The 16,289-nt window shown below is 33.3% G+C and overlaps 1 protein-coding gene across 1 annotated transcript; it reads right to left on the reverse strand.

The window, feature by feature from the left end:
• Positions 1 to 10,636: 10,636 nt before the first annotated feature.
• Positions 10,637 to 14,246, reverse strand: LOC111386897 (protein NRT1/ PTR FAMILY 5.4). The gene is made up of 4 exons (XM_023011398.1): positions 13,952 to 14,246; positions 13,644 to 13,861; positions 13,027 to 13,550; positions 10,637 to 11,570 (listed from the first exon to the last, which is right to left on the reverse strand). The coding sequence occupies exons 1-4, from the start codon at positions 14,013 to 14,015 to the stop codon at positions 10,721 to 10,723; spliced, it is 1,656 nt and encodes a 551-aa protein (XP_022867166.1). The 5' UTR covers positions 14,016 to 14,246; the 3' UTR covers positions 10,637 to 10,720.
• Between the last annotated feature and the right edge of the window lie 2,043 nt (positions 14,247 to 16,289).

Below are 16,289 nucleotides of genomic sequence, written 5' to 3' on the forward strand. Positions count from 1 at the left end.
ACTCAGATGTTTTAGAAAGTCACATTTTTTCTAATTTGATGTGCCCAAAAACTACTTTTTTAGAGGATGTTTAGTGAGGATTAAAATTAGATTTTTTAGAAGATTGTGATAGAAATTTTTGAAATGTGTAGTTGAAAAGTTATAGAGTCGATGTGGTTAATATTGATTGTTTCACCGTAACTTAGATTAAAATCAAATTTTAATCCAAATCAAACATGAGTTTAATTGTCTTTTAGACCCCGTTTGGCCCCTATTTTTTGGAAATGAAAATTGGTGGAATATTTTATCTTTTTTTAAAATGAGTAATTAAAAAAGAAGAAAAAGTTTTCTATTTATGTGTAATATTATTTTATAGAAGATTGTGTGGTTGAAAATAGGAAAAAGAAAAATAAAATGTAATTTAATAAGATTCAAATATGGGTTAAATCTATCCGCTATTCTTTTAACAGAGACATCCACACATTCTTAATGAGTTTATAATTACTTTTCTCCATTTTCTTTTCATATTTGCTTTAAATGTTGCTTGTGCTATTGGAGTGGTAAACTAGGTTTTATTTGAAAATATACAAATTTTACAGATTTCCCTAGGGATGTCAACGAGCCGGCTCACGAGCGAAACTCAAAGCTCAAGTTCGGCTCAAATAAAAATGGGTCGAACTTTTTTGGCCCTAGTCAAGACGAACTTTTGCTCGACCAAAAAATCAAAGCTCCACCCGAGCTTTCGACTCGGGTCTTCATCGAGCTGAGCCAACTCACAAATTTTTTTTAAACCTATTACCTGTCGGCATGCCTACTAAGTTTTTAATTTTTAATTTTTGTAAGGCTCAGTTCTTCATGGGTCAAAAATGGCCCATGACATGAGCCTGCCCATGTGGCTCGTCTAGCTTTGGCTTGGGTTCGGGCCAACACTCCAAAATGGGGCTTGATGGAATATAGCCTCGAGTCAAGTTGGCTCAGGCTTTTCCTGGGCCGAGGCATAAGCTACCCAAGCCGGTGAGCCAAATTGATACCCCTAGATCTCCTTACACGAAGGTCTTTTAAGGGTTTGTGTAAATTCAATAGGTGGAGATTTAGCACTTTGTGGATCCTATGGACAAATCTCATCCTAATCTTTCTGATGTGCAAGGACAAATCTCATCCTAATTTTTCTGAAGTTGCACAGCTGGAATTTTTAATGCTCCCGAGAGAAGACCAAGTGTTCGGACAACAAACAAGGAGAATACCTAATGGAGAAGCAGGTTTATCAAGTTGTTCTAATAGAGAAGCAAAAATGTCATAGGAAGTTAAGGTGGAAAACACTGTTGGATGGAAACCCTGCTCCCAAGTCCCAAAATTTGTGATTTTGAGTATTCTAAAAGGTAATGCTACTGATTGTCACAATTGGATTTTATTCAGCTTTTAGATAATACAGAAAATCCTAATTATCTGCCTTGTCCTTTTCAATCTTGAATATAAATTGTCCATTCACTATGTTTTTTTATAGAATTTGACACTACGTCATGAATATGTTTGCTATATATATCTTTCATGTATAGTAGAAACATGAAAATATGCTTAGAACATCTGGATGTGAATTTCAGATACCATAAAATGAAATATTTTGTATATCCTTTGAATTTTTGTTTACGAGTTTCTTATATTTTACCAACTGGCTTAAGGATGAAGGCATATGATAAATGGAGCTTAAAATGGGTGCTCTCACTAAGAATTTTCCAAATAGATCTATAAGGACTCGTATGCTCATATGCATTGACAAAAATAATTCCTACGAACTCCCATAAGATCAGTAAGGTGTAACGTTTGCTTGCAATGTCTTGCTTATTTATCTGACTATAAGTTTTTCATTGATTTTTGGTATAAATATGGTGTTGTTATCATAGATTATTTACCTTTTCTCTAGCAACATGCATGATGCCTTACAGTTGCGCAACATTCACACTAACTTGCTCCATTAAGGTTGAATTTGGTAGAAATACAAACAATTCTTCCTAGAACCTAAACTGGTTTAATCTTTTAGTGTTGCAGCCAAATCTCAAATCCATGTGTTTATTATGTTGAATTTAATTGTAATCATGCTAAGAATCACCAAATAATAAATTAATAAACCAAATTCATACCTGTGGAAGCCATTGTTGATATGAATAGTAATTGTAATAGCAGCAAAAATCTCTCCCTCCTTGCTCCTCACAAAAGTATTAGTTATCAATGGAGCAAACTAATGAAAACATATGGAGAGGAGAGGGGACCCAGCCTTTATATATAGGAAATAATTTGAGCCGTCTCATTACGACTAGAATTCTAATTCGAGTTTATTTTCGGTCCACATACTTTAAACTACCACATAAAACTAATTACAACCCGTAAGGTGTAAAAGGCTCAATTGATCATTTAATAAATTTGGCCCAAACACAAATATCATTTTGAGTCATACATCTAACCCGTAAAATTTACAATCCAATGTAAAGCCCACATATGAAAGAAGTAATTATTCCAACATTCTCTCACTTGGGCAAATATTTGATTGCTGTAACAAAGTTTTAATACCCGGTTTAGACTATATAGGTGGCCACAAAAGTATAACTCCAATGATGACACCTTACATAACATGATCCGATCCAATAAAAATATTAACACCGAACATGGAAGTCATTACACCAATTTAAGAGATGTAAGACCATTCCACAGCTACAAATGTCAACATCCTTATCGATATGGATCCCCATCCTCCAATCAATGTGGTAGTATGTGATATGAACTTAACACCAAATGTGATCAAAAACTGTGCTAACTCGAATTACATGTCTCCAAAAGAGACTCATCTTATGTCTTTATACGTCATATTTCAAGATATCAATAATATATAAAGATATAAGTCAAATGCATGCTTAAAATAGTTCATGAATAGGGGAAAAATTATTTTATTATCAGAAGGGGCTGTAGACGAAAACATATGGGTTGCCTACGTACCCCGCAAAGGGATCAAGCCTAAAACGTAGTTCTTTACATAAATCACTCCCACTAACCAAAAATATCAAATGTTTCCACAATACTCATATTAGTAACATATGTTTTAAAAGCTTTTGGAGCGAGTCCCTTAGTCAAGGGATCTGCAATCATTGCCTCTGTATTGATATGTTTTATTTTCGTCTGCCCTTCTTTGACTCTTTTTCTAACGACCAGATATTTGATGTCAATATATTTTGATCCACCAGAACTTTTATTATTCTTTGAAAAGAATACTGCTGCACTGTTATCACAGTAGATGGTGATCGGTCTTGAGATGGAATCAACAATTTTCAAGTCAGAGATGAAATTTCTTAACCAAACGGCATGGACTGTAGCCCCATAACATGCCACAAATTCAGCTTGCATAGTAGAAGATGCCACTAAAGTCTATTTAGCACTTTTTCAAGAAATGGCACCATCAGCTAATGTAAGAATATAACCTGAGGTTGATTTCAAATCATCTTGACATCCAACAAAATCAGAATCTGAATATCCTACCACCTCAAGATAGTTTGTACGCTGAAATGTAAGCATATAACTTTCAGTTTTCTTCAAATATCTCATAACTTTTTTAGCTGCTTTCCAATGCTCTTGTCCTGGATTAGACTGAAATCTGCTAAGGACACTTACTGCGTAGGCTATATTCGGTCTAGTGCAAACTTGAGCATACATCAAGCTTCCCACAGCACTAGCATATGGGATCATCTTCATAGACTTCCTTTCCAGCTCATTCCTTGGACATTGAGTTTTATTAAACTTATCTCCTTTTATGATAGGTACATCACCAGGTACACAATTCTGTATATTAAACCTTTCTAGAACATGTCGTATATAAGTTTTCTGAGAAAGTCCCAATAAGCCACGATTTCTATCACGATGTATTTCAATGCCAAGTACATAGGAAGCTTCTCCAAAATGTTTCATCTCAAAATTAGCAGACAACATTTTCTTTGTCTCATGAAGCAACCCTAAGTTACTGCTAGCAAGCAGAATGTCATCAACATACAGTACAAGGAAAATAAAATTTCTTCCACTGGATTTAAGATAAATGCATTGATCAATAGTATTTTCAACAAAACCAAGAGATGTCACAACCTCATCAAATTTCAAATACCATTGTCGAGATGCTTGCCTGAGACCATATAAGGATTTGTTTAACTTACACACCAAGTTTTCTTTTCCTTTTACAGCAAAGCTTTCAGGTTGTTTCATATAAACCATTTCAGAAAGATTTCCATTCAAAAATGTTGTCTTAACATTCATTTGATGAAGCTCCAAATTGTAGTGCGCCAAAAGAGCCATGATAATTCGAAAAGAATATTTCGATGAAACAGGGGAGAAGGTTTCAACATAATCAATGCCCTCTCGTTGAGTGAAACCTTTTGCAACTAATCTTGCTTTCTTTCGTTCAACATTTCCTTTTGAATCTAATTTACTTTTGAAAATCCACTTGTTATCTACAGCCTTAGCATCTGGAGGAAGTTCAATAAGATCCCAAACTTTATTCATTTCCATGGAATTCATTTCATTTTCCATGGCAGCTATCCAATTATCTGCATCACGACTTGTCAATACTTGGTTATAAGTTACAGGATCAACAATATGCTCAATATTAAAATCACTCTCCAATAAATATGCAATATAATCACTGGGCAATGCAGATTTTCTTTCCCTTTGTGATCTCCTAACTTGTAGCTCAGGAACCGATTTAATCGTTGTTTGAGAAATTGGAGATTCCTGCTGTTTCCTCGGTTCTTCATTAACAATTTCAATTGGTTGAGAACCAACTCTTTCCTGTATGACAGGAACTGGAACTACAACTTGATTAGGTTCAACAAGAATTTCTCTCAACGTGGAACTCCCACTATCTCCAAAATCGTTCTCCAGAAATTTAGCAGTAATGGACTCCACAATTCTAGTGTCACGATTTGGACAGTAAAACTTATATCCCTTTGATCTATCCTGATACCCAATAAAGTAGCCTGGAGTTCATTTAAGGTCTAATTTCTTTTCAAATGGATTATAAATCCTAACCTCAGCTGGACATCCCCAAACTTTAATGTGAGTCATACTTGGTTTACTTCCTGTCCATAATTCAAAAGGTGTCTTTGCAACAGCTTTACTTGGAACTCTATTTAAAATATACATAGCCATTTTCAAGGCTTTACCCCACAAATATTCAGGCAAATTTGTTCTACTCATCATACTTCTAACCATATCTTTTAGAGTTCGATTACGTCTTTCAGAAACACTATTCTGCTCAGGTGTCCCTGACATGGTGTATTGGGGCATTACTCCACACTCTTGTAAAAATTTTGCAAAATCACCCATATTTTGACCAGACTCGTCATATTTCCCATAGTATTCACCACCTCGGTCAAATCTTACAACTTTGATACTTTTCCCACATTGTTTCTCTACTTCCAGTTTGAAAATTTTGAATTTCTCAAGTGTATGTGATTTGTCGTTAATCAAATAAACATATCCATATCATGAGAAATCATCGATGAAAGTTATGAAATATTTATTCCCACATATAGTGGAAAGCAAAGGTCCACTGATATCAGTGTGAATTAAGTCCAAAATTTCATTACTCCTAGTCGAACCCTTCCATATAGACTTAGTTAACTTTCCTCTTATACAATCTATACAGGTGTCAAAATCGGAGAAGTCTAAGGAAGGAAGTATCTCATCTCTTACTAATCTTTCCATTCTATCTTTAGAAATATGACCCAATCGCTTATGCCACAACATAGAGGATGATTCATGAATTAAAGCTCTTTTCTTTTATACATTTGTAACACACGAGACATCATCAAAAGAAGCCAAAGATAATTTATATAAACCATCACATAAAATGTAATTCCCAGTCAAACGAGAATCATTAAATAACTTAACCATTTCATTACCAAAATTAAATGTAAAACCACAAGCATCAAGTTTTGGTATAGAAATTAAATTCCGTCTCATCTGCGGTACATAAACTGTATTTTTCAAAATAAGATAAAAATCAGACTCTAAAGTTAACTTCACTACTTCTATGAATTCAACCTTCACTTGGAATCCATTTGCAACGCGCAAGCTTACTTCATTCTCACTTGGCCTCCGTTTGCTTATGAACCACTGCAAGGAATTCGCAATATGAATACTAGCTCCCGAGTCTAACCACCAAGAATTCAAAGGTACATCTACTAAAGAAGACTCAAAACAAACTAAGGCCAAGGGAATACCAGAAGAACTCTTCTTCTTTTCTAACCAAGTTTTGAACTTAAAACAGTCTTTCTGTCAGTGACCCTTCTTTTTACAAAACTTGCATTGATCATTTTTCTTTATAACTGTTTTGGGACCACTAAAATTTTTATTCTGCTGACTTCGATGGGACTTATTACCCTTACGAAACTTAGGTTTATGATTATAAGAAGGCCCCTTATTCTGTGATGGCTGAAAAGCTAATTGTACAGTTTCAATAGTTTCACGACGCATCCTATACTCTTCTTGGGCACACACTGCTCTGAGATCATTCAAATTCCATTTATCCCGTTGAGCAGTGTAAGCAACCTTAAACTGATTAAACTTGTTAGGAAGACTATTCAAAACATGATAGATTAGGAAAGGCTCCGCAATGAGAATGTCAAGAGCCTTTAGTTTAGATGATATATTTATCATTTTCATGACATGCTCCCTAACACTATTTATGCCATCATGTCTCATGATCATTAATTTATCCATTAGATCCCCAGTCTCGACTTTATCAGACTCAACAAATTTTTCTCCTATGGCATCCATAAAACTTTTAGCATTTTCATTATCAGGGATGGGACCTAAAATGGAATCAGATATCGATCGCTTAATGATTTTCAAACAGAGTTTGTTAGCCCTTTCCCACTTTTCATGCTCGGCTATATATTCAACGGTACTCTTATTTGTGGGTTTTTCAAGCTTTTTTTCCATTGCAAAATCCAAGCCCAAAAGATCAAGTGCTATTTCTACGTCTCGTTTCCATCTCACATAGTTATTCCCACTCAAAGTTTCAATAGCAGACAATTGATTCGAAAGAGATGAGGCATTATAAACTGTGGAAACATAAAATATCACTCTTAATATCATCCAAACTTAATGCATGCAATCAAATGGATGATGAAATATCCAACTAATTAATATGGGCTATTAATTAGATAATCCGTAATTTAAATGGAAACATATAAGTTTTATTACGGTAAGAGCCTCGATGCATCATCATAAAGTCACATTTAGGTCGACAATATAACATACTATAAGGTACTCTTAAAACACATCATGTAGCTAGTTAGCAAAATCACATTGGTTTTCGAAATTCCAACACCTTTGGGCAGAAGGAAATTTCTGAACCAAAATAAGCTCGTTACTGTTTCATGCCATTTTCCAAAAAAAAAAATATCGCATATAATAACATCTTTGGGCAAGATATTATATACAATAAATCAGAATTGTTGCGCAAAAATATATATACATAATTTTATAGTAGAGGAAATCGAATAAATAATAATGAGTGTGCCACTTTGGCAGCTACCGCCCATTTTTATTTCAAAATATTTCTCTCATAGTAAGTTAGCAAGAATCGTCTCAATTCCCATGAAAAATTCAATCACAAAACAATAATTGTCAATTGATGAAAGGTATAAATTCATATGTGATTGAGAAACGAAATTTGCAACAAAATTTCAATATATAAAAGGAGAAATTTAAATGGACAAATATTAGCGACATTTAAATATATGAATATTCTAATATAAAAGTCATCAACCAGTCAAAAGATAAAGTTTTTGCCCAAGCCCATTTGAAAATCTAATTCGATACCATTTAAAATTTGGATTCAAAACACTTTTAAAAACTGTAAATTTGACCCCTAGTTTTGAAATTATAAAGGGAACTTTACAATGTTGGAAATTACAGAATAGGCCCTTCCCTTTTAAAATTGTAAAATGACCCTTTCTCCTTAATTGCATGCGGGGGCCCGTAACTCCACAATTTACAACTAAAGCCCTTGCCTCCAAGTAACCGATATTTGCAGATTATGGAAACATTCGGTTTAAATCAATTAAAACGCAAAAGGATTATCTAAAGAATCAAATGAAACCAAGTATTTTTAGTCCCAGTTAAATCTTTTATAGTCAAAATTACTATAATCGAAGATCATCCCATAAAAAATCACCAAATTACACGAAAAGACAAAAAATTTCAAAAACCAATCGAAACCACTCGTTGTAACAATAACAGTTTCAGAAACTAAATATGCATAAACATTAAAAACAAAATCACGGAATCAAATTCCAAAATCCTAGACACGCATATATACAGAAATAGGATTCCTAGAGTTGGATGTATGAAGAATTTTAGCAAGTAAAGAAAAATTTTACCAACTAAAATTATGAACAACGGGATTACAGAAAACCTAGATATTTTGGAGGGCTACAAATTTTCTTTTTATTTATTTATTATTTATTATCATTATTATTTTGGCTGCAAAAATAAAGTGGATGATGGAAGCCTAACCTAAGTCCAAACCTTGAATTGTCGGCTAGAAAACACTATAATTCAAAAGGTTTAAATTGGTGGCTCAGCTCATAGACTCCTTTCTATACCCAACTACAACTACAAGAATAAAGCGTGCAACACTGTAGAATATTGGGAAGTCGAAAACCGAAAATTTGGTGTCCATAATTTCATAATTCAAAGGTAGGAATTGAAAAAAAAAAAGAAAAAAAGGTTATTTTATGAAGGATTCTGATCTTAGCATGTAGGCTCTGATACCAATTGTTGAATTTAATTGTAATCATGCTAAGAATCAAGAATCACTAAATAATAAATTAATAAATCAAATTCATACCTGCGGAAGCCATTGTTGATATGAATAGTAGTTGTAATAGCAGTCAAGATCTTCTCCTCCTTGCTCCTCACAAAAGTATTAGCTATCAATGGGGCAAACTAATAAAAACATATGGAGAGGAGAGGGGACCCAGCCTTTATATATAGAAAATAATTTGAGTCATCTCATTATGACTAGAATTCTAATTAGAGTTTATTTTCGACCCACATACTTTAAACTACCACATAAAACTAATTACAATCCGTAAGGTGTAAAAGGTTTAATTGATCACTTAATAAATTTGGCCCAAATACAAATATCATTATGAGTCATACATCTAACCCGTAAAATTTGCAATCCAATGTAAAGCCCACATATGAAATAATTAATTATTCCAACATATTATGCATTATGACTCGCTGTATTTATTTATTCTATTTAAATAGGTGGAATCTATTTTTGAGAAGGGTATTGATCAAGATTCGATAGATGAAGCATGTATTTTATTGTAATATGTTTCTCTTGTATGCTTTTTCAGTGTCTTTAAAATGACATTAGTTGTTTTCCTCACTTCGAAAGAGGAAGAATACAACTCTTTGAACATTAAATAGGGAGAACAACTCTAGGAATGTCAGCATTAGGGTCTACTAGCTGTGGTCTTGATAAGGCGAGGAAGTTTTGCTGGTGGTTTTTTATACTTCATTTTAGAATAGTTTAGGTTTCAAAATAATTTAGTTTTCCATTTAAAATTTGACACACTAACAATACCTTAAAAATACCACACAATGCATAGGCAAATGACTGGCATATAAAAATGTTGGATGTAAATAGCGGCTTCCTTCTTTATTTTTTTTCTTTTTTTAGCAAAACATTTAGTGATTTTAAGATTGCATATGAATGTGAGTAAGATAGTTTGGACACTGGAAAATAGTTATATTAATGAACAAATTAATCATTCAAAAATTTGATGTTAATTCAACGATGAAAGTGGAGTCTACAATATTTTTAGTATTCACAAATACAAAGATTCAGGCTAAAATTGTTTGATAATTATGTGCATGTTTGGTATTGATTTTTCATCCCAAACAATCAATTTTTTTTATGTTATTTCACTATTCAAATCGTCATTTTTGACTTCTTTTCTCACGGTAGGACCCACTTTTTTCTCCAAGGGTCAAAAAATCATTTCTCAAAATCACTACCGAACAATTCCTATGTTAATTAAATTTTTGCTTAGGTTAGTTTTGTCTTTTACACTGTTTAAGGTTTTATAGATTAGATTTACACTTCATATATTCAGGATTTGTTTGATAGTGATTATGAGAATTGATTTTTTGATCGTTATAAAAAAATAGGTTTCACCTGTGAGTAAAGAAGTAAAAAATGACAGCTAAAATAGTAAAATAACAATAAAAAAATTAATTTTTTGAGGTAAAAAATTGCTACCAAACGAGGGCTTAGTAATTTGAAACCAATCTAGTAATATTCAATAATGAGTCTAGATTGAAAAATAAGTTGATTGTAATCTGCACGAGCAAACATATCAATGTTTCGAAGATTGCTATACGTGTTTAACTTTGTTTTTGGCAAACTGGAGGATTGGTTTAAGTTTTTCTAGTTAGAATTAGAATGAATCAATTGATTGATAGGTCTAGATTTTTTAGATTAGGGTTAATGGATACCTTTCTATCATATAAGAGGCTCGTGGGATTGACGTGAGTGGGTAGGGACAGCCCCCTGCACCCATAATATAATCATACCCAAACAATTTTAAAAACATAATCGTTCCACAAAATACTTGAAATCTAACTGAACATACATATTTTTTCTTCTATTTTCATAATATCCATTAACATAAACTTTCTAATCTCATTCTTTTACATTAGAATGACCTTCAGATTCGTTTTTCTTGTACATAAATATTTTCGAAATAAAAATGTAAACGCACAAATTAACAGCACTCAAAGCAGCTAACACCAAGTAAAAGTAATGGAGATTTGCTTGATTAATGTTGTTACCAAGCCACTTGTGCCCGCTTTTTGAACTAATTTCTTGCACAATAGATATCAGAACACTGCTTAAAAAGCTTCCAACGCCCACAACACTGATGTATGCAGCTGCACCAATGCTTCTCATTGCAATAGGCATTTGATCGTAGAATAACTCCTGCAATCCAACCACTGTAAACACGTCGGAGAGCCCCGTCAACATGTATTGTGGAACTAACCACCAAACTCTCATTGGAACTACTGATTTTGGAGAGTCAGTAAGCCCATGTTTTCTTGCAATCCCGACCCTTCTGGCCTCTACGGAAGCTGCCACTACCATGGTGATTATGGATAAGAATAGTCCAAACCCGATTCTTTGTAGAATCGTTATCCCAGAAGAGTGCCCGGTTTCTCGTCTAGCTATTGGAACAAAGAGTTTCTCATATAGTAGAACCGAGGTAAGAATTGTGATACCAGTGAACACTTGAAATGATGCTGCTGGTATTTGAAAGTTTGGTCCGATAGATCTGTTCATAGTGCTACCTTGTTTGGTAAAATAAGTGCCGAGTTGAGCAATCACAACAGCAAACATCAAACAACTAAACCAAATGGGAATCAGCTGGAGGAGGAGCTTTACTTCCTCGACTTGGTTTACAGAGCACAGTCTCCACTGGTTTCTTTTCTCACTTGATGCATCTATTTCATCTATAATCATGGCCTTGTCGAAAAATCTGCAGAATTTAATCCCATTAAATTACTTCAAGATAGAAACGTGTGATGTAGATTATATGATATATTCAGAGCAACATTTTACCTCTACACACTCTTTACACTTGACACATTTTGTCAACCGGGTTGGGGATGTGCCCACTATAATAAACTGTCTAATCAAACTAGGATGCTAGATTAGTCTCAATCTAACAGCTATATAGTACCACATCGACCCACTAAAGTGTTCGATGGATTTAGCTAAGTGGTTTAATTAGAGATGCTAAACGAGTCACTTCAAATATGTACATATTCATACAGTCTCGAGATGACTTGTAAATAAATACACGTCAAATGAAATTTGATTAGACCATCGATCCTAGCGCACATTACAATTTAAGTGGGACAAATTATGTATATGAATAAGTACGAAATCTTTTCATATCAAAAAGAGCTTGAAAGTCAACTTAGATGTGGATTTTATTTATGCATGATTTGTCCACATCCATTCCTTTTACACTCCCCTCATAGATTTGTCCACATCCATTCCTTTTACACCTATGCTCTACTCCAAAGATAGTTCTACTTTTCTGTTTTGTTTGAAAAATAAAAATTATGAATAAGTAACTAGGATGGTTGAAAAAGTAACTCCTAATGGATTGCCCATTCAACTAGTGGCAAACTTTTCAGTTTGACTTGCAATTTCTTACGTACAAATACAGAATTATATCAAGCGACCTTTGATTTCCATTTTTTTCGCCTCTTTTTTCATTCATAGATTTTTGAATGAAAAAATATTACATGCAAATTCAAAATTTTTCTTTATTTTTTAACTATACATTCGCCATCAAATTATTGTTTCAAAATTCCTTTTTTCTGCAAAAAAAAATGGCTTTGCCTCACACTATGTAAGTATATTAAGCCCATGTTAGATGGAAATTAAAATCAAAATTTTAGTAGAACTCGATAAAAGTTAATAAAATGTGTGATTGAAAAATTGTAGAACCTATAAAATTAGTGGTTAGGATTAATTGCAGATTTTGACTTAGAATAAAATTTTAATTTTTCTATCAAATAGAGACAAAATTAATGGCATATTTGGTAGTGGTTATGAGAATTTATTTTTTGACCGTTAGAGAGAAAAATGAGTTCTACTTGCGAGTTAAAAAGTAAAAAATGATGGCTGAAATAATAAAATAACAATTAAAAAATTGATTTTTTTGGATGAACATTGTTACCAAACGGGAGCTAAATGCTCAAAGTTTAATGTACCAGATTATGCGATGAAACCCAACAAACGGTAACATTTGTCTAACATGTAGGGACCAATGGTCATGGATTATCTCCTAATATCGATCTAACAATTCAATATAGTTTGTTTTAAACAATTTATAGTATTGAACAAGAGAATTAATAGAACCGAGAGTCGTTTCATATAACGGGTCAAACATGTTTATTGACTTAATAGAAACATCTTACCTAAACTTGCTAGTGCGGACCAAAGTGTGAACTCTCACTCCACCCACCAAGCCGATACAGCTGCTCTCCTCTTCTTGACAAATGCCGCGGCCCTCCCTCTCCGATAGTTTCCGCTTTCTCATGGCCGCAACAACCACTTGTGCCACCCTAGTAAATGGACTCCCTACCGGAGCTTGGCGGCGATAAGTCCTGCTTCCAATCAAGAACACCACGAGTGCGGCTGCCACGGCCACCGCCAGCATTCCGAAACCAAAATTCCACCCCACATAATCCTGCACGTAAATTACCACCAAAACAGCTGCAGTAGCACCACACACAATTCCCACGTACCACCAATTGAAAAATGAACTTTTTGCAGCCTTTTCTTCAGGTAGATTTTCATCAAATTGATCGGCAGCAAAAGTCTGCACACATGGCTTGTGCCCACCTTCTCCAATTGCAATAATATAAAGTGCTATAAAGAAAAATACGTGGTGATGGGCCATGGATTTTATCGACACTGCTATGGTTAGCAAAGCCAGACCCTGTAAAAAAAAAACATAACCCTTGATCACCATTCACCACCGCCGGAAAATTTTATTTATGATGAAATATTTAAGGGAAAGTGATGAACATACAGTAAGATATATGATGGAGGAAAAGAGGATGGTCCAGAATCTTCCCGTATAAGAATCAGCAAGGAAGCCACCCACTACCGGAAACAGGGCAGAGACACCTTGCCAGATGTTGACATTCTTGGCGGCGGTGGCGGTAGGCTGGCCAACCTCCTTAATCAAGTACGAGAACAGGTTCCCCGACACCCCATAGTAGGCAAATCGCTCAGCCACCTCTACAACTGCAAGTAAAAATCAAAACAAATTGGTACAAATTTAAGAACAATTAATAATTTGACAAGGAAAAAAGAAGAAGGGTAGTTAGTAGTTACAGATGATGAAAATGGCAGATTTCCAGGCACCCTTGGAGGAATTCATTTGGGAATTTCCTGCCATAGAGCAATTATTTTTCCTCAATTTTTTGAGGAAATATAGGATTGCCACCTAACACTTAAATACTGTGAGCTTTGATGAGAAATACGTATGGATAGAAGAAAAAGTTTGGCGCCGGACCAAATTGGGAGATTCTGAGACACGGCTGTCCATCCTGATTTAACACCAGTATCTCTATTGGTGCAGCAACAGGGAATGAATAATGGGCCCGCTACTGATTCTTGTCCAACGTCTTGTCCGAAATTTTCTTATAGATTGAGGCTCAGTTACGGATCTTCCTTAAAATTTGTTGAAAAAAAAACTATAATTAGATTAAAAAAAGTCAAAATCATCAATTTTATGATCTTCTTAACCACTCTCATTAAATCATGTCGAGAGAGCAAATATATATGGAAAAATACATGTTAAAATTGGGAATAATTAAATACGTCAAAGGAACACTTGCCGACAAGTCACTTGGAGAGAAAATGGTATAATTGTGAAAAATAATAATAACATATTACAGATGTTTTCATATATTTAGTCAATATTGTCATAATAATACGTGTTCTAACCACTATACCAAATTTACCTCAAGAAAACGCTCTTGCCGACGAGTTACTTTGGGGAAAAAATGTAAAGCTTTCTACAGGCAATTTCAAATTAGTCAACATTGTCATAATTAGAAGTGATCTTACCACTTACCACACCAAGAGATGATAAATTTGGTTAATGCTATTCGTCACTAGTACTAGTGCTTCTCACTATTCTAGTAGTCGTAAGTTCTTAGTTTATTGTTTCATCAATGGTGCTCATCATTAAAAGGGTGTTTGGTAGGGATTAAAATTAAGTTTTTTTAGTAAATTATGATAGAAATTTTTGAAATGTGTAATTAAAAAATTGTGGGACCCATGAAAGATGTAGTTAATATTAATTATTTGAGTTTGATTTAGATTAAAATCCAAACCAAACAAGCACTAACATAGATAGTCGTGTGACCTTAATTTATTGTCTCTATTGAACAATAGATTAAGAGAAACATTATGATCTGGATTAGTCATCAGTATCCCTAATAATAAATAACATTAACTCCAAGTTTATTATTGATGTTTATTCATGTTATATGGGCAATAACACGAAGCACCAACCATCTAGATGGTAGATTCTGTTTTTATTCATGTAATTTTAACAATTTATATATGATAATGCTATTTGGAATTAGTCTATATGACTACGTTTGATAGATTCAATTAATTGAATCATATGACATTGTTTTTTAAGTAAATTTATTTTTTAATGACCTATAGTTGCTCCATAAACTGGTGCTTGACAGCAGTGACATTAAATAGCATTACTTTTTATATAGACAAGAAACCCTCGCCATAGTAAGCATTAATTATATTGTAACAAAATTCTATAAAACAAGTTTTCACCACCATAATCGTTATATTTACTTATTTTCGATCAATCCAATTGATATTTTAAATTTAGTATACACGTTATTCAAGTTGATATATTCAATATCGTACATAATTTTACCACACAATCCATTATATTACAACAAATATTCAAGTCAATACATAGATACAACCATTTTCAATAAAATTAGCAAAAGATAATGAAGAATTAATATAATGCTATATCAACACGTTAAAAAGAGCTTAAAGAAAAATTTATCTCGAGTTGCAAATTGTGATATGTTAAGCATATTATGACTGAATATGATTAATGGACTATGAAAATTTTATATTTATTTATTATCTTGTCTGATCCAATATATTAGAAATATGCATGACGTACATTCTACGTCTGAATAATTAACAAGAAGTTAGCGTTACTCTTACAATCATGTGGTAAAACAAAGCAAAGGTCATTATTAAATTAGACACACATTTATAATAAGTGTGTTTACTCAAATTGTTAATGATTTCATTATTTCAATTCCATCACTCTTCTTTTACTGATTTTACTGAAAGTGTGAAAATTGAACAGATTATTTGTGGTGGAATCATAAAGTGGAATATAATTCAAAATAAATAAATAAATAAAATGAAACTGCGTATTATGTATGCCCCACGTGCGTTTCGGGAGACTAGTAACTTTGTTCCCAATAATTTATAATCCCACATTAATTGTAGACAGTAGAGAGTTACTTCATAAATATATAAATAAATAATTAAAAAGGACATTTTTTTTCCAATGATCAAGTAAAGTAATCTTTATTTTATCAATACGTTGTGACCGACAAGAAAATTAATTGTTAGTAAATTAATGGAGATAACAATTTGTTCCACTGTT

This window comes from Olea europaea, unplaced genomic scaffold, assembly GCF_002742605.1.
Source record: "Olea europaea var. sylvestris unplaced genomic scaffold, O_europaea_v1 scaffold3763, whole genome shotgun sequence".
Taxonomy (NCBI): domain Eukaryota; kingdom Viridiplantae; phylum Streptophyta; class Magnoliopsida; order Lamiales; family Oleaceae; genus Olea; species Olea europaea.

What these genes read in the sequence shown, in the direction of transcription:
- LOC111386897 (XM_023011398.1), bottom strand. Translation starts at nt 14,015, where the DNA reads ATGGCAGGAAATTCCCAAATGAATTCCTCCAAGGGTGCCTGGAAATCT. An exon ending in ATCTGCCATTTTCATCATCT is followed by an intron (nt 13,862 to 13,951) that starts GTAACTACTAAC and finishes TTTTACTTGCAG; the next exon opens with TTGTAGAGGTGGCTGAGCGA. An exon ending in CCTCCATCATATATCTTACT is followed by an intron (nt 13,551 to 13,643) that starts GTATGTTCATCA and finishes TTTTTTTTACAG; the next exon opens with GGTCTGGCTTTGCTAACCAT.